This window comes from Tachyglossus aculeatus, chromosome 3, assembly GCF_015852505.1.
Source record: "Tachyglossus aculeatus isolate mTacAcu1 chromosome 3, mTacAcu1.pri, whole genome shotgun sequence".
Lineage (NCBI taxonomy): Eukaryota > Metazoa > Chordata > Mammalia > Monotremata > Tachyglossidae > Tachyglossus > Tachyglossus aculeatus.
The window spans coordinates 76,789,598-76,813,333 of NC_052068.1; the positions used below are offsets into that span (position 1 = coordinate 76,789,598).

Sequence of the window (23,736 nt, forward strand, 5' to 3'; positions counted from 1 at the left end):
GTTGCCCCTTAAAGATTGTGAATTCGCTCTAAGGATAAAGGTTCCAATCCTGAAATATTAATCTCTTGATTTGGAAAGTCATGTCCTGGTATGGATGTTCTGGTTTCAGTGTGAGATGCTCCTAAAAATTCATCCTAAATTTAATGACAGTTGTCTAAGTGGCTGGTAATACTGCTTTCAAAAGAGTTCCAGAAAATGGACATACTCGGCTGTCTGTCTTGCTTGCTCTTCTCATGACCACCCTCCCTTAAAAGCTCTGAGTGGCCGTATTGTCTTAGAGTGTACTAAGCTAGAGGCCACAGAGTTCAAGTTCTTTTTCCTCAACCACAGGCCCTGTACCTCTGCAAAGTGAATATAATGTTTCTAAACAATGCTTGACATTTTGGAGGTATGGTTGGGTGAGTTGCATTGGCTAAACACAGAAAGCTATATTATATGAATTTTTCCAAGAGTTGCACATTGGCTCTAGAGCTTGGCCTTGTACTAATTCAGTCATAATATGTGAGGTAATTGATCCTTTTTTTTTTTAACTTATCAGTTTTTCCAGTATCTGTATAATGTATAGATTGTCTCCCACATTTAGATTTGAGTCTATGGACTTAGATGACTTCACAGCAGCTCTGCGCTTAGAGAGCTTTTTGCTTAATGCCAAATATTTATGGTTGCCTGATAGATGCTTTGAATTTGGTGTTGCAGCTGCTTAGAAGTTATTTTAAATGCAATTCACTGCTTATTCCAACGCAGTCAAGGTGGGTTCTCCTTATCAGTTATAAGGACTTAAAGCAGGTATGTCGTGTTGATTCTTGACAGGGGATCATTTATAAAGTAGTTTGGCCTAGTGGAAAAAGCAAGCGCCTGGAAGTCAGAGGACCTGGGTTCTAATACCGGCTCTGCCACGTGGTTTGTTTTGTTGTCTGTCTCCCCCTTCTATCATCATCATCAATCATATTTATTGAGCGCTTACTGTGTGCAGAGCACTGTACTAAGCGCTTGGGAAGTCCAAGTTGGTAACATATAGACTGTGAGCCCGCTGTTGGATAGGGACCGTCTCTATATGTTGCCAACTTGAACTTCCCAAGTGCCCAGTACCGTGCTCTGCACACAGTTAAGTGCTCAGTAAATACGATGGAATGAAAGAATGAATATGGGGCAAGAAAACAACTCTGTGCCTCAGTTTCCTCAACTATGAAATGGGAATGCAATACATGACTTAAAGTGTGAATCCCAAATGGGACAGGGACTCCGTCTGAACTAATTCACTTGTATCTACCCCTGCTCTCAGGACAGTGCTTGACACATTGTAAGTGCTCAACAAATACTCTAATTATTATTGTTGTTGTTCTTGTAATTACTTTAATAGTTATACATTCACTTTTAGACTGTGAGCCCACTGTTGGGCAGGGACTGTCTCTGTATGTTGCCAGGTTGTACTTCCCAAGCGCTTAGTACAGTGCTCTGCACACAGTAAGCGCGCAATAAATACGATTGATGATGATTCACCTGTGAGCCAGTCTTTTTAAGAGGCAAACTGCTAATTGTTTCTGTAAAATTATTAGCCATCTAAGGCACTATTATTAAATAATTTTCAGATAGCAGATGTAGTGCTATCTGGAGATGTACAGGATCAATGTCTATTCAACTCAGTGTCAACTCAGTGTTTTGTTGTCCGCCTCCCCCTTCTAGACTGTGAGCCCGCTGTTGGGTAGGGACTGTCTCTATACGTTGCCGACTTGTACTTCCCAAGCGCTTAGTACAGTGCTCTGCACACAGTAAGCGCTCAATAAATACGATTGAATGAATGATTTCTTTTTTCAAAAGTGCAAATGGTTCTCTTCTATTTTTGAGGTATGTCTGCCTTACAGGGCTTCCTTGGGTCTGGGAATAGTGGCCCTAGATTAGTGGGGAGAAAGGGCAAAAAAGGAAAGAAGTGGACCATCACAGGTAGAAACAGCTACCTGTGTGTGCATGGAGCCGTATTTGTGCAGCAGCTACACACCCACACATGGTCGTCTTATGGCAGTCAGTAAAGAGAGATGAGGCGGAGGCTATTCTCCAACCTTTATTGGTGTCCTCCCACCCCCGTCTGCCATGTTCCACACCGGGTGGGTGGAGGCGGGCCGCTGCTAGCTGCCACGTTCCCTCTCCCACCTCCTCTCACCTCCAGACTAGAGCTGCGTGGCCATCCGGCTGTCCCCTCCAAGTCACACCAAATCTAAAATTGGGGGTGGCCTTCTCCCTCTCTGGACCACCTAAAATGGAACGCTCCTTTCTCCGCCATTATATTTGTCAGCGACTCCTCAGACCGAACACTGGTTAAAGCTCTTAGTGAAGTGGGTTAGCGCTATATCAGAGGGTATCGGGGCGTACAGACAAAGATGTTTGTGGTTGTATATGCGTGGAGTTAGCTTAGGTATGTCCAGGGAACCTAGTCCATTCCTTTCCTCTGTAAAAATGGATTTGTTTTACAGTGATTGGGTTTGCATTTCTTTTAGAACGCAAGTCCAGTAATAATAATTGTAGTATTTGTTAACTACTTAGTAGGTGCCAAGCCTGGTGCTTAGTCCTAGGGTAAGTACAGGAAGCAGCGTGGCTCAGTGGAAAGAGCACGGGCTTTGGAGTCAGAGGTCATGGGTTCGAATCCCGGCTCCGCCACACGTCTGCTGTGTAACCTTGGGCAAGTCACTTAACTTCTCTGAGCCTCAGTTCCCTCATCTGTAAAATGGGGATTAAGACTGTGAGCCCCACGTGGGACAACCTGATCACCTTGTATCCCCCCAGTGCTTAGAACAGTGCTTTGCACATAGTAAGCACTTAACAAATGCCAACATTGTTATACAGTACAATCAGATCAGACCCAGTACCTGTCCTGCATGGGACGCACAGTCTAAGGGGAAAGGGAAGAGGTATTAAGTTCCCAACTTACTGGTGAAGCAGTGGAAGCTTAGATAAGTGATTTTTCCCATAGTCACACAACAAGCAAGTGGCAGAGCTGGGATTAGATCCCAGGTTTCCAGACTTCCAGCCCTTCCCTGTTTCCACTAGGCCATGTTGTGTAAAGCCCAGGAGGACCTACATTGTGCCTCTTGGGCTTGCTAATGAAGCCATCACCATGACTAACAATTTTTGATACCAGTTCTCTTACTATAGCCACCACTCTTGGAATGATTTATCCCCTTGCCATTGAGGGTTATTTTACTGTGTGGCACAGTTCGGCCGAGGCAAAGATTGGGAAAACGCAACAGCGTAACGCCCACGTGCCCAACCATGTCTTCTAAGCCAGTTCTACTTGCACCAATTCATAGATCGCATTGTGTATCCCAAACACACTTGTGCCGAGGGGAGATTGTTTCCCCGAACTTCCACTGTGTTCTCTCCAATCCTGAAATGAAAGAAAACGTGCTCTAGCAGAAATGACTAGCTCCCTGTCAATTCTTCCGTCCCCTGCACATGTTTTCTTACGCGTGCACACCACTTTATACCGTTCCCGTTTACTTTTGCTCCCAATACCATCTCGAAGAACTTACCATTTGGTAAAACTTTTTCACTCTTCTTCTTTTAGGCTATGGAGTTACTGGTAGAGAAAGCAATCAGCAGTGCTTCTGGGCCCCAGAGTCCCGGGGATGCACTAAGGAGAGTTTTTGAGTGCATTTCTTCAGGCATCATCCTTAAAGGCAAGTGACACTTGTTTGGCATTTTTCCTTTTAAAGCAGTCCTGGAGAAGACCAGAATCATCGTAAAAATAGGACTGTTTAATGTCGCGTTACTGATCTTATTTAACGTTGGTTGTTTAAGGTGGCCCTGGCCTTCTGGATCCTTGTGAAAAGGACCCCTTTGATACACTGGCTACAATGACTGATCAACAAAGGGAAGATATTACTTCTAGCGCCCAGGTAATCGAAACCATTATTCAGTAACTTTGGAATCAGAGTCAAGCTAGGTAAAACTGAACCTCGAACCGTGGATGGGGGGCCAGTATCCCGTTATTTTTCTCTCGGAAGTGAAGACACACAGGTCACGTACATTAGCAAAGTGATTTGGGTTTTTAATCTTTGATGATTGCTCCTGTGTGAAGACTTTGATTACTCTCAAAATTTCAAGAAATGTTGTGATTGTTGAGAGGTGGGTAATCATCTGGGCAGCAGAACCCTGTAAGTTTTTTGTAACTGTTGAGGGCCTCATACATAAAAATACTATTCTGTGGCCTTCACAGTGTTAATCAACAAAATTATGACCTTTATTGCATAGAGAACCTACCCTTTCTTTCTAAGCTGGTTGGCGATTTGCATAAACATACCGATTAACTTGATACAGATATTCCCACCTATCGACTGGTTTACTTCTGCAGATTGTGGTGTTGGACTAGATCATTGTTTGAACCCCAAAAAGTGTTTTGCCTATCCCTGGTGTAGATTGCTATTGCAAAACTTGGAGCGCATTAAGGACAAGTTTTAGTTCTGAAGGAAGATATTAGAGGGTTGTTTTCCTTCATATGGCAATTACAGAGTGGAGTTAGTTGAGGCTCTAAAGATAGAAGGCAACCTTGGAGAAAGTAAAGGAAGGAAAGGAAAGGTACAATTTTTTAAAAAAAAGAATTTTTCAAAGAGCAGATTCCAGCAGCCCTAGGGAGCTACTGGTAGTGGCTCCATGAAAAGGAAATATAAGGAACAAATGGTCCAGTGCTTCACTGCTGACTCAGAAGTCAACCATTATCCACTGTGATCTTTTGGGAGTTACAGTGTTGTGCCTGCTGTGATAGGACTGTGTGTTGGCTCATCATCATCATCAATTGTATTTATTGAGCGCTTACTATGTGCAGAGCACTGTACTAAGCGCTTGGGAAGTGCAAATTGGCAACATATAGAGACAGTCCCTACCCAGCAGTGGGCTCACAGTCTAAAAGTGGGCTCAGGCTATAGGTCTCAAGCCCAGAGACCAGACACAGATCAGACAGTCTCAAACTCTGGCCCAGTGCCCATTGGAGACCCCGTTTTGGCAGTAAAGACAAGTCAAGGAGGAAAGACTATTTAGAAATGTTCCTCAAGCAATAGTTTTGAAGAGTAGGCACCCAGGAGATGGAATTCAATTGTAGGACGTGGAATTTAGATTCCGTACATGGCATGATTTCATCCCAGAAGGATGGTTATTGAAACATCAGAAAGCTTACTTTAAGCTCAGTATTGGTAGGGAACGTGTCTGCTAATTCTGTTGTATTGCAGTCTCCCAAGCGCCTAATACAGTGCTGTGCATATAGTATGCACTCAGTGAATTTGATTGTTTACTGAAAGAGACAGATGGAGGGAGCGGGGAAACCTTTAAAAGTAGGATTCATTCCCATCTAAGCAGCAGCCTGGCCTATTGGCCTTTAAAAGTAGGATTCACTCTCATCTAAGCAGCAGCCTGGCCTATTGGCAAGAGCACGAGCTTGGGAGTCAGGTCGTGGGTTCTAATCCTGGCTCCACCACTTGTCTGCTGTGTGACCTTGGGCAAGTCACTTCACTTCTCTGTGCCTCACTTACCTCATCCGTAAAGTGAGGATTGAAACTGTGAGCCCCATGTGGGGCAGGGATTGTGTCCAACCTGATTACCTGGTATCTACCCTAGTGCTTAGCACATAGTAAGCACTTAACAAATATTATTATTATTATCTGTCTGGCCCAGATAAAGTCCTGCCTGAAAATCGTACTAGCTACTCGTGGTCTCTTCCTGCCCAAGATTCTAGGAACATGAACCCACCTTTCCATCACTGGGAATCAAATTTCCTTCAATTCCTTGATTAAAATGTGGGGCAATCTTTCATCGTACACCTGAAGCAGAGCCTTAAACTGACTGCATCCCCACAGGAGAAAGATAAGCCCGCTTCTTGTGGAACAGGGTAACGGCCTTGGGGAGTAAACCAGCGAAGGCATTTCCCCAGAGAGTTTACAGTAGGTGTGAAAATGTTCCACAGCCAAAGAACACGGTCTCATGGGCCCGGGATAACTGCAGGCGCTCAGTCCAGCAATGTCCTATGTAGAGGGGAGTGAAGGGAGTCCAATAGTGCTCTTGCATCCCAAACAAGTCTTCCAAAGGCACCACAGTCTCCACTCCACTCCTTCAGAGAAGCAGCGTGGCTCAGTGGAAAGAGCCCGGGCTTTGGAGTCAGAGGTCGTGGGTTCTAATCCCGGCTCCTCCACTTGTCAGCTGTGTGACTTCGGGCAAGTCACTTCACTTCTCTGGGCCTCAGTTACCTCATCTGGAAAATGGGGATTAAGCGTGTGAGCCCCACGTGGGACAACTTGATTACCTTGTATCTACCCCAGCGCTTAGAACAGTGCTTTGCACATTGTAAGCGCTTAATAAATGCCATCATCATTATTATTATTCAGAGATGCCTCCTGTGTAGGAGAAGGTGATGAGTAGTCACTGCCTTCGCGACAGTTGTCTCACGGGGCTCGGCTTTTGCTTGAAGAATGTAGGTGTGGCCCATTCTCCCCACCCTCCCGCCATCTGGGGAAACACATCTTCATCCCTAGGAGCTGAAGTGGGAGTAGGGAAAAGTGGGAGTCCCTGGGAAAATGGGTTTTTTTATGCAAGAATTCATTCAATCAATCGTATTTATTGAGCGCTTTCTGTGTGCAGAGCACTGTTACTAAGCTCTTGGGAAGTTCAAGAGACGGTCCCTACCCAACAGCGGGCTCACAGTCTAAAAATGAAGTCATACTGTGAAGTTTTTTAGAGCAATACCTATAGCCAAATTTTAGTCATCTATGAGTTTTCCCACCACAGTTTTACTCTGAAGTGATGACCACCTTTTTAGCAATGTGTGACTCGGTTTTTTGGGGGGGTTTTTACAGTGTAAAAGTGAGTAAATGCCTGTTGGTTGATTACAACATTAGCATTCATGCCGAGCACTAATCCCTCATAAACAGCATTGATCCTGCACAAACTAGTTCCCCACCGTGTGATCTTTTGGATGGCACTATTGGCATGGGGACGTAAACTATGTTTCTTTTTGTTCCTGTTACTTGCCAGTTGTGAAATCACTGATGGTGGTTGCTTACAGGCTTGGAATTGGTAGATTTATTAAGCTCTGACTGTGTGCCAAGTGCTGTCCTGAGCAGTGGGGGGGAAATATCAATCAATCAATCAATCGCATTTATTGAGCTTTTACTGTGTGCAGAGCACTGTACTAAGCGCTTGGGAAGTACAAGTCGGCAATACATAGAGACAGTCCCTACCCAACAGCGGGCTCACAGTCTAGAAGAGATGGTAAGAATTAGATGTAGTCTCTGGACCCAAAGGGGCTCATAATCTAAGACGTGGGGTAATAATAATTATGGTATTTAATAATAATGGCATTTATTAAGCACTTACTATGTGCAAAGCACTGTTCTAATCGCTGGGGAGGTTACAAGGTGATCACGTGTCCCACGTGAGGCGCTCAGTCTTAATCCCCATATTCCAGATGAGGCAACTGAGGCACAGAGAAATGAAGCGACTTGCCCAAAGTCACACAGCTGACAGTTGGTGGAGCCGGCGTTTGAATTGTTCAACACATACTATGTGCCAGGCACTGTACTGAGTGCTGGAGTGGACACAAGAAAATTGAGTTGGACCCAGTCCCCATCCCCCATGGGGCTCACAGTCTTAATCCCCATTTTACAGATGAGGTAACTGAGGCACAGGGAAGTGAAGTGACTTGCCCACGGGCACCCAGCTGATAAGTGGCAGGGCCAGGATTCGAACCCTTGACCTTCCAACTTCCAGGCCTGTGCGCTATCCACTGCACCATGCTGCTTGAAGCAGGGAGATTGGCAGCAGACGCAGGTTAAACTGGAAGCCATGAAAATACGTCAGTATGAGAGACGAGGACAGTGAGCCCACTGTTGGGTAGGGACTGTCTCTATATGTTGCCAATTTGTACTTCCCAAGCGCTTAGTACAGTGCTCTGCACATAGTAAGCACTCAATAAATATGATTGATTGAGAAGTACAGGCGGAGCACGGCATTGAAGATGGAGAGCAGAGTTTCAGGCCCCTCACAGCTCCGTCCCAACTGCCACGGCTTCAGCCTTGGCCTTCCTGATGTCCTGAAAATGGAGGCCTCAGGCTTCAGGGATTTCCTCCCCCTTCCTGGCGGCATTCTCGGGGCAGGGGGCCGGGCAGCCTCAGTTTCCCCCCCCGTGGGGCCGGCCCCGGCCGTGCTTTCTGGGGTTCGCTTTTGGAGTCGGCTTTCGTGACTTTCCTCCCCCTCTCCAGGCTGCGGTATCTAATCGCCTTAAGAGTCGTCGCTGGCGGGTGAATTTCCGTGGGTTTTGTATTTATTAAACGTCGGTCGCCCTCCTATAACAACGTACATCTTAGGGTTTGTCTCGAGTGAAATCACTCCTAATTGTGGATCTCTCCTGTCAACAGTTTGCGTTGAGACTCCTTGCATTCCGTCAGATACACAAAGTCCTAGGCATGGATCCGCTACCCCAAATGAACCAACGCTTTAACATCCATAACAACCGGAAAAGAAGAAGGGACAGTGATGGAGTTGATGGATTTGAAGCCGAGGGGAAAAAGGACAAAAAAGATTACGATAACTTTTAAAAAGTTTCTGTAGAAATGTCAGTGTTAAATGCAAGAGATTCCCCGTTGTTAGTTGTTTTTCATTCATAGTAATGTCTACTTTGAAATGCTTATGGAAAAAGTTGGAAGGTTAATTTTGCAGAGGGGGGTCTTCTGTGAAATTAAAAAAAAACTTTTAACAAACTGTACAGTGTTAGGTATTTTATGAATAGTCAAGACTAAAAAAAAAAAGTGCTCCACTTACAAAAAAAAAATTAGTTCAAGCTTTTCCCATTCTTTTAGTCCTACTTCATTTGTTAATTGTTGTAACCTCCCCCATTTCTGTCTTTTATTAACCCGTGCATTGTCTCCTTAAATTTTAACTGTATTTAATGCAGCATTTGTGCTTCAGTTGCTACATGTATTTGATATTTTTATTTAGAGGTTTTGTTTGCTCTTTGACACTAGCTGTAAGTTACTTTGTGTTATAGATGATATGGAGCCCCCTTCCCTTAATATTTTACGAAACTTCTTTTTGTAAAGTGAGACCGCAGGCTTTTTTTTTGTTAAGTTTTGTTTTGTTGTTGTTGTTCTGTACGTGAAGGGTTACAATGCAAAAAGTTATCCTGCCATTGGAATTCTCAGAATTGAATTTCTGCAGATCTGGTGGCATTTGTTCCTTTAGTGTGACATAAAGGTGTAATTAAGACAGATTTCTGTTACTCTAATCAAGTTTGCTGTTAGTTGTGCATTAGCGGTATAAAAGCTAATATATACAGTATGGTCTTGCAACAGTTTTAAAGCATCTGCAGAATGGATAATAAAAATTGCATGACATTTTTGTTTTTAATAGACAGACTTTTAAAACTTTCATTTTAGGTTTAAGGCATAGGTCTTTGTACAATTGATTCTGACATAGCAAGGCCAAAAATAATTTTCTGAATATTTTTTCTTGCGGGCAGAGGAAAGGTCACATCGCATTTGGGTGGGCTAACGTTATTTTCAAAAAAGAATGATCTGTGTGGCACTGAAACTGTTGTATTAGCCCATGATGATGAGCAGGAGGTTACTCTAGCACTGTAACAATGGTCTTAATTAGTTGCAGGCAGTCTAACAGCAAAGTATCACTAACAAAAATAAAGTTGTCAAAGAAAAAACCCAGAAATTTATTTGAGGTGGCCGTTTTGAATGCTTATGTCTCCTTCCGAAAGCTAAATATTCTAGCAGTGGTGTAAATGAGTTACATCGTCCAGTTGATGTATGCTCTGGTACACAGGTGTCATTTTGTTGTCACAGCACTACAGTGAAATACGCAAATAAAAAGTTAAATTCATTTGATGAGTTAACTTTATTCCGTGCCAGAACTGACATTTTACAAGTTCCATTTGTCCCTGGGAGTTAAGGGCTCATGTTGTACATTGGACCTTAGTGGTTTTGATTTTAGTACCAGGATCCAAACAACTTGTGGACGCCAAAGAAGGTGGATCATCCTAGAAGCCCCGGCGGGAATAAGGTTGCCAAGTATTTGCACGTTTGAGCCTCGAAACTGGGTGGAGGCCACTTGAGTGACTTCAGGTCCATGTGAAGATGGTGTGGGAGCAAACACAACTGGGATTTCTGATCCCTGGTTATTTCAAATTCTAGGTAACATCCTGGAATGCTGGGAATCAAAGTCTGAGTATCAAGGCTGTGCACACACCTCAGCGATCTGGAGAGTCCCTGCAGTAGGCTGGAGAGCCCGGACTGCTCCATTTTAGGTGACGGAGAAATCAAAATCTGCAGTGATTAAAAACCATCAGAAGGCCTGGTCTGCAAACTCCCTTCTCGACATGGCAGAAATGAAGCTTTCAAACTATGGAACACAGTCTTTTAGACTGTGAGCCCACTGTTGGGTAGGGACTGTCTCTATATGTTGCCAATTTGTACTTCCCAAGCGCTTAGTACAGTGATCTGCACATAGTAAGCGCTCAATAAATACAATTGATGATGATGATGGAACTTATTCCGTCATTGGGACACTGCAGCACAAAACAGTCAGTTGTCTTTACTGAATGCTTACTGTGTGCGGAGCACTGTATTAAGCGATTGGGAGAGTACACTTATAACAAAGTTGGTAGACCTGTTCCCTGCCCCAAAGGCACTTATTGCCTGCCCAGGTATTTTTGTGCTGGGACGAGCTAGAAAAGGTGCCACCAAAAAAGAAAATTTTCCCCGGAGGAAAATCAAGGTGCAGAATGAGGCTGTTCAGAAGCATTTCAATCAAGCTGTTCGGACAGTTGAGCCCAAAGCCAAGCAAATTGACGCAAAGAACTAGCAGAAAGGCCTTTCGTTATAGTTGAACTAAATATGGACAAAAGGGAGCAGAGAGAGGGAAGGAAGGTGAACAAAAGAGAAGCAGTGTGGCCCTGGCAGTCAGAGGATCCTTCTCTGTCACTGGTCTCGTGTGTGGCCTTGAGCAAGTCATTTAACTTCTCTGTGCCTCGGTTACCTCATCTCTGAAACAAGGATTAAGACAGCCCCATGTGGGATATGGACTTTATCCAACCTGATTCTCTTCTATCTCTCTTAATACAGTGTCTGACACATAGGAAGCACTTAACTACCATAAAAAAGAAGATAACTTCACAGTTTCATGGAGAATGCCCGGTGAGCCTGCAGTGAGGCCACGTATGTAGTCTGTGCAGTATGTAGTATGTAGAAGGGACCGATAGGCTCTGCAGAGAATCCTGACAGCACAAATTAATCAGTAGTATTTGAATATTTACCGTGTGCAGAACTCTGTACCAAGCACTTGGGAGAGTCCAATAGTTAGTAGCCACAATCCCTGCCCTCAAAGGAGCTGAGCCTCAATATGCAGGCCACAAATCATAACTGAGATCTGAACCAAGGTCTATGGGCAGCGAGACAACAGGCCCTCTTCCGCTCACTGCAACCTTGTTGGAGGTCTGAAAACTAAGGAAAGATCCCCAAGCCGTCAATCTAATTGATTCAGCGTTAGACCTTTTGGTTACTCTTAGCCAGTGAGAGTGCCATCAGGGCAGCTCCTGAGAGTGGAGCTAATAATAATAATAATTACGGTATTTAAGTGCTTACTATGTGCCAGGCACTGTTCTAAGTGCTGGGGTGGATACCAGCAAATCGGGTTGGATACAGTCCCTGTCCCACGTGGGGCTCATAGTCTCCATCCCCATTTTACAGATGAGGTAGCTGAGGCACAGAGGAGTGAAGTGACTTGCTCAAGGTCACACAGCAGACAGAGGCAGTCCTTGCCCCTTTGGTTTTCAGTCAAACTTCTATTTAGATCATGAGGAAATGTACTTTCTCCCAGGGTTTCCCTTCTGGATCCCATCCACCCCCACCTTTTTTTTTTTTTCCTTGAATGGTTTTTGTTAAGCATTTACTATGTGCCGGGTACTGTACTAAGTACTGGGGTAGATACAATCTCACCAGGTTGGACACGGATCATTTAATCTGACGATTTTGACACCTGTCTACATATTTTGTTGTCTGTCTCCCCCTTCTAGACTGTGAGCCTGCTGTTGGGTAGGGACCGTCTCTACATGTTGCCCACTTATACTTCCCAAGCGCTTAGTACAGTGTTCTGCACACAGTAAGCGCTCAGTAAATACGATTGAATGAATGAATGAATGAAAAGTGGCAAAGCCAGGATTAGAACCCATGACCTTCTGACTCCGGGGCCCATGCTCTATCCAGTATACGAGGTAACAAACTCAATTTAACCCTGGCATTTAAGCTTCCCGTCCTTAACTGTTTTCTCCATGGTGGTCGATCAATCAGTGGCACTAATTGAATGCTTATCGTGTTACTTCTGTTCCCTCCAGTGGATCTGGCTGCTGGCCTTCCTTATTCACAATAATAGGGTTAATACTATAGAGAGACCGGTTTCCTTCTCCTTTTATAGCAATTCTCTCCTCTCTCCTCCATCCAAACCAGGCTGTTTGTAGGCCAGGCAGTTCCCTCTAGACTGTGAGCCCACTGTTGGGTAGGGACCGTCTCTATATGTTGCTAACTTGTACTTCCCAAGCGCTTAGTACAGTGCTCTGCACACAGTAAGCGCTCAATAAATATGATTGATTGATTGCAGGAGCCACAGCCACAATCTGTTCATTGACAATAGCACAGAAAGATCCTTCCTGTCTTACAGGGGCTGAGGCAGGGTAGAAGACAATTGGAGAGAAAACAGAGGAAAAGTCAACTGGAGGAACCAGAGTGTCTTCTGGGGCAACAGGACCGGAGGGAATATGGAGAAAAGGCCCGGAGGGTGCTGGAGAATAAGAAAATAAATTATACCGGCCGGGAGACAGCTTTATTTCAATCCTTTTTAAGAAGGAAACAGAACCTCATCACACCTCAGTCTTTGTCCGTTGCTGTCTATAAATGCAGGATGTGGGAGATGCTGTAAGCAGATCATTTTACTGTTAACTGTCCGGACGATGAGGTAGAGTAAATAGGATGAGCTAGGGAAGAGAGAATAAAAGCCTTCTGTATAACACTACAGCCAACACCTTTCCCAGCCACCCAAGACATTAGTTTTGTTGCCGAGGGAGAGAAGGAGACGTATTGAAGGCTACACCTCACCAAATAGTCTCCATCATGTAATCCCATTGTGGCAGACTGAATCAATCAATCAATCGTATTTATTGAGCACTGTACTAAGCGCTTGGGAAGTACAATCAATCAATCGTATTTATTGAGCGCTTACTGTGTGCAGAGCACTGGACTAAGCGCTTGGGAAGTACAAGTTGGCAACATATAGAGGCAGTCCCTACCCAACGGTGGGCTCACAGTCTAAAAGGGGGAGAGAGAGAACAAAACCAAACATACTAACAAAATAAATAGAATAGATATGTACAAGTAAAATAAATAGAGTAATAGAGACGATCCCTACCCAACAGCGGGCTCACAATCTAGAAGAGGGAGACAAACAACAATCAGTCAGTGGTATTTATTTTCCTGAAATGGAGCAAGAAAGAAGGGAGAAAGAAAAGTGGCCTGGGAGTCTCTTAGAAGCCAACTTTTCTCCATGGAAAAAGACAAAGTTCAAAGATTTTAACCCAATGAAATAAAGTCTCGTAAGGCCCCAGGTCAGGGGCAGTTGCACGCTTGGTTGCCTGCCAAGAGAACTCCCAGGGCAGGCTGTTCATCATCATCAATCGTATTTATTGAGCACTTACTATGTGCAGAGCACTGTACTAAGCGCTTGGGAAGTACAAATTGGCAACATATAGAGACAGTCCCTACCCAACAGTGGGCTCACAGTCTAAAAGGGGGAGACAGAGAACAAAACCAAACATACTAACAAAATAAAATGAATAGATATGTACAAGTAAAATAAATAAATAGAGTAATAAATAGAGACGGTCCCTACCCAACAGCGAGCTCGCAGTCTAGAAGAGGGAGACAAACAACAATCGGTCAGTGATATTTATTTTCCTGAAATGGAGCAAGAAAGAGAAGGGAGAAAGAAAAGTGGCCTGGGAGTCTCTTTGAAGCCAACTTTTCTCCATAGAAAAAGACAAAGTTCAAAGATTTTAACCCAATGAAATGAAGTCTCATAAGGCCCCAGGTCGGGGGCAGTTGCACGCTTGGTTGCCTGCCAAGAGAACTCCCAGGGCAGGCTGTTCATCATCATCAATCGCATTTATTGAGCGCTTACTATGTGCAGAGCACTGTACTAAGCGCTTGGGAAGTACAAATTGGCAACATATAGAGACAGTCCCTACCCAACAGTGGGCTCACAGTCTAAAAGGGGGAGAGAGAGAACAAAACCAAACATACTAACAAAATAAAATAAATAGAATAGATATGTACAAGTAAAATAGAGTAATAAATAGAGACGGTCCCTACCCAACAGCGGGCTCACAGTCTAGAAGAGGGAAACAAACAACAATCGGTCAGTGATATTTATTTTCCTGAAATGGAGCAAGAAAGAGAAGGGAGAAAGAAAAGTGGCCTGGGAGTCTCTTAGAAGCCAACTTTTCTCCATGGAAAAAGACAAAGTTCAAAGATTTTAACCCAATGAAATGAAGTCTCGTAAGGCCCCAGGTCGGGGGCAGTTGCACGCTTGGTTGCCTGCCAAGCGAACTCCCAGGGCAGGCTGTTCATCATCATCAATCGTATTTATGGAGCGCTTACTATGTGCAGAGCACTGTACTAAGCGCTTGGGAAGTACAAGTTGGCAACATATAGAGACAGTCCCTACCCAACAGTGGGCTCACAGTCTAAAAGGGGGAGACAGAGAACAAAACCAAACATACTAACAAAATTAAATAGAATAGATATGTACAAGTAAAATAAATAAATAGAGTAATAAATAGAGACGGTCCCTACCCAACAGCGGGCTCACAATCTAGAAGAGGGAGACAAACAACAATCGGTCAGTGATATTTATTTTCCTGAAATGGAGCAAGAAAGAGAAGGGAGAAAGAAAAGTGGCCTGGGAGTCTCTTAGAAGCCAACTTTTCTCCATGGAAAAAGACGAAGTTCAAAGATTTTAACCCAATGAAATAAAGTCTCGTAAGGCCCCAGGTCAGGGGCAGTTGCACGCTTGGTTGCCTGCCAAGAGAACTCCCAGGGCAGGCTGTTATTTGTTAAGCAATCTGGGCACTGCCAAACCTAAAAAATAGGAGTGAATACTGGCGTTTCTGGTCTTTAGTAACGCGGGCGCATTGGTTTGATCAATGTGCCCTTCCTAATCTCGGCTCCACCGCTTGTCCGCTGTATGACCCTGGGCAGATCACAACTTCTCTGTGCCTCATCATCATCATCAATCGTATTTATTGAGCGCTTACTGTGTGCAGAGCACTGTACTAAGCGCTTGGGAAGTACAAGTTGGCAACATATAGAGACTACCCAACAGTGGGCTCACAGTCTAAAAGGGGGAGACAGAGAACAAAACCAAACATACTAACAAAATAAAATAAATAGAATAGATAAGTACAAGTAAAATAAATAAATAAATAGACACATGAAGCAGCATGGCTCAGTGGAAAGGGCCAGGGCTTGGGAGTCAGAGGTCGTGGGTTCTAATCCTGGCTCCGCCACTTGTCAGCTGGGTGACTTTGGGCCAGTCACTTAACTTCTCTGTGCCTCAGCTATCTCATCTGTAAAATGGGGATGAAGGCTGTGAGCCCCACGTGGGACACCCCGATGACCTTGTATCGACCCCAGCGCTTAGAACAGTGCGTGGCACATAGTAAGCGCTTAACAAACACCATTATTATTATTATCCCACATTCATTCATTCATTCAATCATATTTATTGAGCGCTTACTGTGTGCAGAGCACATAGTAAGTGCTTAACAAACACCATTATTATTATTATCCCACATTCATTCATTCAGTCGTATTTATTGAGCGCTTACTGTGTGCAGAGCACTGTACTAAGTGTTAGGGAAGTACAAGTCGGCAACATATGGGGCTCACGTTCTTAATCTCCGTTTTACAGTTGAGGTAACTGAGGCCCAGAGAAAGGAAGTGACTTGCCCAAGATCATACAGCAAACAAGTGGCGGGCCACGCCAAGCTCAATTCTCCCGATTGCACTCATTTCAATCAATACTATTTGTTGAGAGCCTAATGTGGACTGTTCTGAAAGCCATAAATAACTAAAATGCTCTCCAGAGTGAAAGCTTCTCTTCCTCCTTCTGCCAGTTGAAGGCTCATAATAATGCCCCCAATTAGCAGACACTTTTATTTCCCCCCAGTGCATTCTCATTTGGTCGTTGTAACATCTGGTGGGGGGAGGGAGAAGCAACTATTTTCTCCTTTCGCAAGGGAAGAAACAGGCCCAGAGAAGTTAGGTCACTTGCCCGAGGTTGCACAGCAGGCTACTGGCAAGCTGAGACTTAGATCTCCTGACTTCAGACCCAGGTTCTTTCCACTTGGCCGTGGCTTATCTCCCACCTCCTCGACCTGACTCCCATCCAAACGAAGCAGCGTGGCTCAGTGGAAAAAGCCCGGGCTTTGGAGTCAGAGGTCATGGGTTCAAATCCCGGCTCTGCCAACTGTCAGCTGTGTGACTTTGGGCAAGTCACTTAACTTCTCTGGGCCTCAGTTCCCTCATCTGTAAAATGGAGATGAAGACTGTGAGACCCCAGTGGGACAACCTGATCACCATGTACCCTCCCCAGCGCTTAGAACAGTGCTTTGCACATAGTAATCCCTTAATAAATGCCATTATTATTATTATTCCTCCTCCCTCACTTCGAGGATAAGAAAATAAATTATACCGGCCGGGAGAAAGCTTTATTTCAATCCTTTTAAGAAGAAAACAGAACCTCATCACACCTCAGTCTGGATGGAGAAAAAAAAATGTTTCAAGGAGAAATCTGAGAACATCACAAAATTATTAAGTTACCTATCTAATAATTATAATAATTGTGGTATTTCTTAATCAATCAATGGTGAATACAATCTCACCCTTGGCAGCATTATCTTTGAAATGAAAAAAACAGTTCCAATATCAATGGCGCCTGCCTCAGTGATGGCATTTAGCAAATACTGATCGATGACGGTAATGATGGAGAAAATGGTGTGCTTCCTGCTGATTTGGCTTTTCTTCTAAAATGAATGTTCAGGGTCCCTTTCTAGGTTTTGTAAAGATTCCTGATGACATTTGCGGAATGCCTGTGCTTTTGTTCCCTAGACTGTAAGCTCCAATAGGCAGGGAAACTTGTCTCCCAATCCTGTCCCACCCACTACACCCTCCAAAACACTTAATTCAGTGCTACGCACACAATAAGCTCTCAGTAAATACCACTGATTGATTGAGCTTGGTTGTTGATTTTGCAGCAGATGTGTGCTTCTATATGTTTGTACATATTTATTACTCTATTTATTTATTTATTTTATTTGTACATATCTATTCTATTTATTTTATTTTGTTAGTATGTTTGGTTTTGTTCTCTGTCTCCCCCTTTTAGACTGTGAGCCCACTGTTGGGTAGGGACTGTCTCTATATGTTGCCAATTTGTACTTCCCAAGCGCTTAGTACAGTGCTCTGCACATAGTAAGCGCTCAATAAATACGATTGATGATGATGATGATGAAACCAGGTTAATGAGCAGACACTCTGGCCTTCTGAAATAAATAAGGAAGCTTAGAAATGGATGATCGTTAACAGAGTGCGAAGTAGCATGGTGACTGTGAGCCCACTGTTGGGTAGGGACTGTCTCTATATGTTGCCAACTTGTACTTCCCAAGCGCTTAGTACAGTGCTCTGCACACAGTAAGCGCTCAATAAATACGATTGATTGATTGATTGATTGATTGGGGATAGAACACGGGCCTGAGAGTAAGAAGGACCTGGGTTCCAATCCCTGCTCTGCCTCTTGTCTGCTGTGTGACCATAGACAAGTCAGTTCAGTTTTCTCTGCCTCAGTTATCTCATCTGTAAACTGGGGACTAAGACTGTGAGCCCCACATGGAGCTCACATAGTAAGCGCTCAATAAATACGATTGATGATGATTGATGATGATGATGATGACATGGGACAGGGACTGTGGCCAACCCAATTTGCTTTGATCTTCCCCAGTGCTTAGTACAGTGCCTGACACAGAGTAGTGCTTAACAAATAGGCAGGGAATGCATCTGCTAATCCTCTTGTAGTCGCCCAAGCACTTAGAACAGTGCTCTGCATATAGTAAGCACTCAATAAATACCATTGACTGATGAACAAATACCACAATTATTATTGTTACTAGATAGGTAACTTCTTAATAATTTTGTGATGTTCTGAGATTTCTCCTTGGAACATTTTTTTTCTCCATCCAGACACAAAGCACTCAATGAACACTACTGATTGATTAACAAATACCACAATTATTATAATTATTAGATAGGTAACTTCTTAATAATTTCGTGATGTTCTCAGATTTCTCCTTGAATCATTTTTTTTTTCTCCATCCAGACACAAATCTAGCCTTTGGGCACCAGACAGTGCTTGGCACATAGTAAGCGCTTAAAAATACCATCCTTATTTATAGTTTCAACCATACTGTACACCAGCAGGAATTTTATACTCTCCATATTCTTTTCCAGCATTCTGAACAATGAGCCTTTCAGAGGCTCTTAGTACAGGGTAAGCTGATCTTAAAACAGGTCTGACTCTATTCAGTGCAAAGATCAAATTCCCGAGGGATGATGACATGATTTGTGTTTTGGTTTTTCTCAGGGGAATGCCGTCACTGAATTTTGTTTTAACAGAAAAATCATAGACGATGAATACACTGCTTCATGGTCAATATTGGTCAGAAATCAAGCAGATTGATTTACAGCCCAGGCTCAGGATAAGACCAAGTCTCAGTTTCAACCCCAGGGAAGGTGGATGTTTGAATAAAGAGAGAAGGGATGCTTATTGAGGAAGCCTGGTTTAAACGGAAAACAAATAGAGTCTGTTCACTGACATTGTAGTGGGGCCACCACGTAGGAGCGTTACTGACTCCTTACTAAGTCAACTAAGTCAAGAGAAACATTTCTCTCCAGGCTTGTCCAGGAGAAGCAGCATGGCTAAGTGGAAAGAGCCTGGGCTTTGGAGTCAGAGGTCATGGGTTCAAATCCCAGCTCCGCCAATTGTCAGCTGTGTGACTTTGGACAAGTCACTTAACTTCTCTTGGCCTCAGTGCCCTCATCTGTAAAAAGGGAGTGAATACTGTGAGCCCCCCATGGGACAACCTGATCACCTTGGAACCTGAACAGTGCTTTACACATAGTAAGCGCTTAGTAAATGCCATCATCATTATTATTATTCTTTGTTGAAGTATCACATACGTAATCAGCAACCAAAGGAGATGGCAGGAGAGCAAATACTTACACCAGGAAAGGACAAGCCGATAGAGGAATATTCAAAAAGACGCCCTGGTACGCACAAACCACTGCCTAGTATCTCCCAGCCTCAAGCTCCAATATTAATGAGGACTTTTACCCCCACCCCCTGTCCCCATATACATACCCTTCATCCATTTCACATTCAAGTGAAAGTTGGCACCTTGGAACTCCTTTTCCTTCGCAGAAAAAGTACATCTTCTGGTCAGCCACAGTACTTTGATGAATTGAGCTGGTACATGTGCTGACTTTGAGTTGCCGTTAAATACGCTTGTCCGAACCCCTGGTTTGACAGCTGCACCCGGGCCAGTGAGTCTTTTGGGCCGGACTTTGAATCCCCCAAATTGGCCCCTTCTATGACTGAGCACTTCTACCCCGCCTTTCTTCCGGGTCACTCCCAATTCCATTCTGGTGAAGGGAGTGGAAGGAAGATGCCTTCCCTAGGGCCGGTTTTCGGATAATAATAATAACGATGGCATTTGTTAAGCGTTTACTATGTGCTGTTGTGTCAGACACCCCGCCGGCTTGCTTGACACCCCTTTAGGATGGCTGCTCTCACACGGGAACATTGCACGGCCATCCTAAAGGCGTGTCAAGCAAGCCGGCAGGGTGTCTGACACAACAGTGGAAAGCACTGTTCTAAGCGCTGGGGGGGAGACAAGGTGATCAGGTGGTCCCACGTGGGGCTCACAGTCTTCATCCCTATTTTACAGATGAGGGAACTGAGGCTCAGAGAAGTTAAGTGACTTGCCCAAGGTCACACAGCAGACATGTAGCGGAGCCAGGATTCAAACCGATGACCTCTGACTCCGGAGCCGTGCTCTTTCCACTGAGCCACGCTGCTTCTCTTGGGCTGCGTGCTCACATCTTCTCTCAAAAAACTGGCACTAGGAAATGCATCTGGAGCTCGGAGCTTCAGGCCATCTCCTCCCCACCCAGAGATAATAATAATAATGATGGCATTTGTTAAGCGCTTATTATGTGCAGAGAACTGTTCTAAGCGCTGGTATCTACTGGAACCCACCAAGAGCTAAAAGAGAAACTTTCTCTCCATTCCCAGATCTGAAGGCCACTGGGAACAGATCTCTCTCCCCACCAGCTCCTATCAAAATATTGTCCATTATGTTCCACGGTTTGGCATATGCTACTGCTCTAAGTCTCTTTTGGAATAGGCTAATGGCCTGGACAGTTGTTTTTTAAATGGCATTTTAGTGCTTATTTACGTACCAGGCACCCTACACAGCCCTGGGGTAGGTATGAGCTAATCATTCATTCATTCAATTGTATTTATTGAGCGCTTACTGTGTGCAGAGCACTGTACTAAGCGCTCGGGAAATACAAGTTGGCAACATATAGAGACGGTCCCTACCCAACAACGGGCTCACAGTCTAGAAGGGGGAGACAGACAACAAAACAAAATACGTGGACAGGTGTCAAGTCGTCAGAACGAAATCAGGTTGGACACAGTCCATGTCCCACGTGGGGTTCACGGTCTTAATCCCCATTTTACAGATGAGATAACTGAGGCACAGAGAAGTGAAGTGACATGCCCGAGGTCACACAGCAAACAAGTGGCAGAGTCAAGATTAGAACCCAGGTCCCTCTAACACCCAGGCCCATGCTCTTTTCACTGGCCCACACTGCTTCTCCTAAATTTTAATGTGGGTGACAATTCCTTTATGTTCTCACATGTACTCCTCTGCTCTCCCTGCTGCTCCTTCCTCTCACCTCATTAAATCACTATTTATTAAGAAACACCCATAGACAAAGGAAGTGTTGCAATGGAAAGAAAAAAGGATTGATATCTGTTGTTTCTTTTCTGTCACTTTCAACCATCCCTAGCCCTGAACCTCCTTGCTCTTACTGTCAGTTATTCATGGGAAAACATCGTTTCTACTTTTGAATTTTCAATTTGCCAACCAAGCTGAGAAGCAGTTTCACTTAATGGATAGAGCATGGATCTGGGAATCAGAAGGACTTGAGTTCTAATTCCAGTTCTGCCACTTGTCTGTTGTACAACCTTGGGCAGTTTAACTTGGCTTCTCTGTGCCTCAGTTACCCCTTCTGTAAAATGGGAATTAAGACTGTGAGTCCCATGCGGGACAGGCACTGTGCCCAACTTGCTTAGCTGGTATCTACCTGGCGTTTAGTACAGTACGCTCTTAACAAATACCATTAAAAAAACCCCTTAAGTCCTATCGCAGCACGCAGCAGATACTGTAGAATGACCTGAGAATATTGTGTATTTCATATATGAATTGAAATATCCGGTCACTGAAGGATCTCACATTTGTGCCTGTTAATACTGGGTGAGTTATCCGATCTCAGGATAACTGAAATGTTTACAAGCAGCTGGGGGAAATTACTTTCTCCAGAAAACTTGACTCCTGCCACCCTCCTTATCCCTCCACACCCAGCAAGCATTTGCAGGGCATATTTTTGAGAATAGGCTGTAATCCAATTCAATCCACCACCTCCAGAAACCATATTTAGTTCCCAAAGTGAAATGTGTGTATCTGGAGAATGAATAATCCCACTGTGTCCAGCTGCCCATTGAAGCAGCTGGTTTAAACCTTCCTAGGTGATCAACTGTATTACAGTATTAGATTCTGCCTTCATGAAATATAATAATAATAATAATAATAATAATAATAATAATAATAATAATAATGATAGCATTTATTAAGCACTTACTATGTGCAAAGCACTGTTCTAAGCGCTGGGGAGGTTACAAGGTGGTGAGGTTGTCCCACTGGGGGCTCACAGTCTTAATCCCCATTTTACAGATGAGGGAACTGAGGCCCAGAGAAGTAAAGTGACTTGCCCAAAGTCACACAGCTGACAAGTGGCGGAGCCGGGATTTGAACCCGTGACCTCTGACTCCAAAGCCCAGGCTTTGGAGCCCACGCTGAAATATGTGATCTTTCAGTTGAACCGAGGCCATCGTTAGGATGATATTTTAATATTCCCTCATTTTACTGAATTTTACACGGGATAGGGTGGAGGAAGGTTGCCAGATTCTGTGTCTGTCTTTTTTGGGGGTGAAGGGGAAGGCGATAATAATGGTATTTGTGAATAATAATAATAATGATGATGGTATTTGTTAAGTGCGTACTATGGGCAAAGCACTGTTCCATGCACTGGGGGATACAAGGTGATCAGGTTGTCCCACGTGGGGCTCACGGTCTTAATCCCTGTTTTACAGATGAGGTAACTGAGGCACAGAGAAGTTAAGTGACTCGCCCAAAGTCACACAGCTGACAAGTGGCAGAGCCGGGATTTGAACCCGTGACCTCTGACTCCAAAGCCTGGGCTCTTTCCACTGAGCCACGCTGCTTCTCTGTGCAGCTTATTATGTGCCAAGCACTAGGAGGGAGTGAAACCTGGGTGGGTTTTGTTTTTGTCCCTTTTCAGCCGAAGGGAAGCCCCAAGGGTCATCCTGTCCCTATTTTAAAATAAGATCTTTAGATGTTCTGAATCGATTATATAGTGTTGAATCAATCAATCAATCAATCGTATTTATTGAGCGCTTACTGTGTGCAGAGCACTGTACTAAGCACTTGGGAAGTCCAAGTTGGCAACATCTAGAGACAGTCCCTACCCAACAGTGGGCTCACAGTCTAAAAGGGGGAGACAGAGAACAAAACCAAACATACTAACAAAATACAATAAATAGAATGGATATGCACAAGTAAAATAAATAAATAAATAAATAGAGTAATAAATATGTACAAACATATATACATATAAACAAGTGCTGTGGGGACGGGAAGGAGTTAAGATGGGGGGAATGGAGAGGGGGACGAGGGGGAGAAGAAGGGAGGGGCTCAGTCTGGGAAGGCCTCCTGGAGGAGGGGAGCTCTCAGTAGGGCCTTGAAGGGAGGAAGAGAGCTAGCTTGGCGGATGGGCAGAGGGAGGGCATTCCAGGCCCGGGGGGTGACGTGGGCCGGGGGTCGATGGCGGGACAGGCGAGAACGAGGTACGGTGAGGAGATTAGCGGCGGAGGAGCGGAGGGTGCGGGCTGGGCTGGAGAAGGAGAGAAGGGAGGTGAGGTAGGAGGGGGCGAGGGGATGGACAGCCTTGAAGCCCAGGGTGAGGAGTTTCTGCCTGATGCACAGATTGATCGGTAGCCACTGGAGGTTTTTGAGGAGGGGAGTAATATGCCCAGAGCGTTTCTGGACAAAGACAATCCGGGCAGCAGCATGAAGTATGGATTGAAGTGGAGAGAGACACGAGGATGGGAGATCAGAGAGAAGGCTGATGCAGTAGTCCAGACGGGATGAAGGTTGAAGTTCTTCTTCATAGTTGAAGGTTCTCACTCCTGCTTAAGGCAAAGCTTTCAAATGAATAAGCTTTTTGG

General features: G+C 44.4%; 1 protein-coding gene across 1 annotated transcript in view; it reads left to right on the forward strand.

Moving 5' to 3' along the window:
* ZFR (zinc finger RNA binding protein) overlaps positions 1–9,864 on the forward strand; it is a 72,596-nt gene extending 62,732 nt beyond the window's left edge. The window contains exons 18-20 of the mRNA XM_038744429.1: positions 3,560–3,671; positions 3,793–3,890; positions 8,394–9,864. Of these exons, the coding sequence (XP_038600357.1) occupies positions 3,560–3,671; positions 3,793–3,890; positions 8,394–8,573 (390 nt within the window). The 3' untranslated portion in view covers positions 8,574–9,864. The remainder of the gene's footprint in view (positions 1–3,559; positions 3,672–3,792; positions 3,891–8,393) is intronic.
* Positions 9,865–23,736: the final 13,872 nt, after the last annotated feature.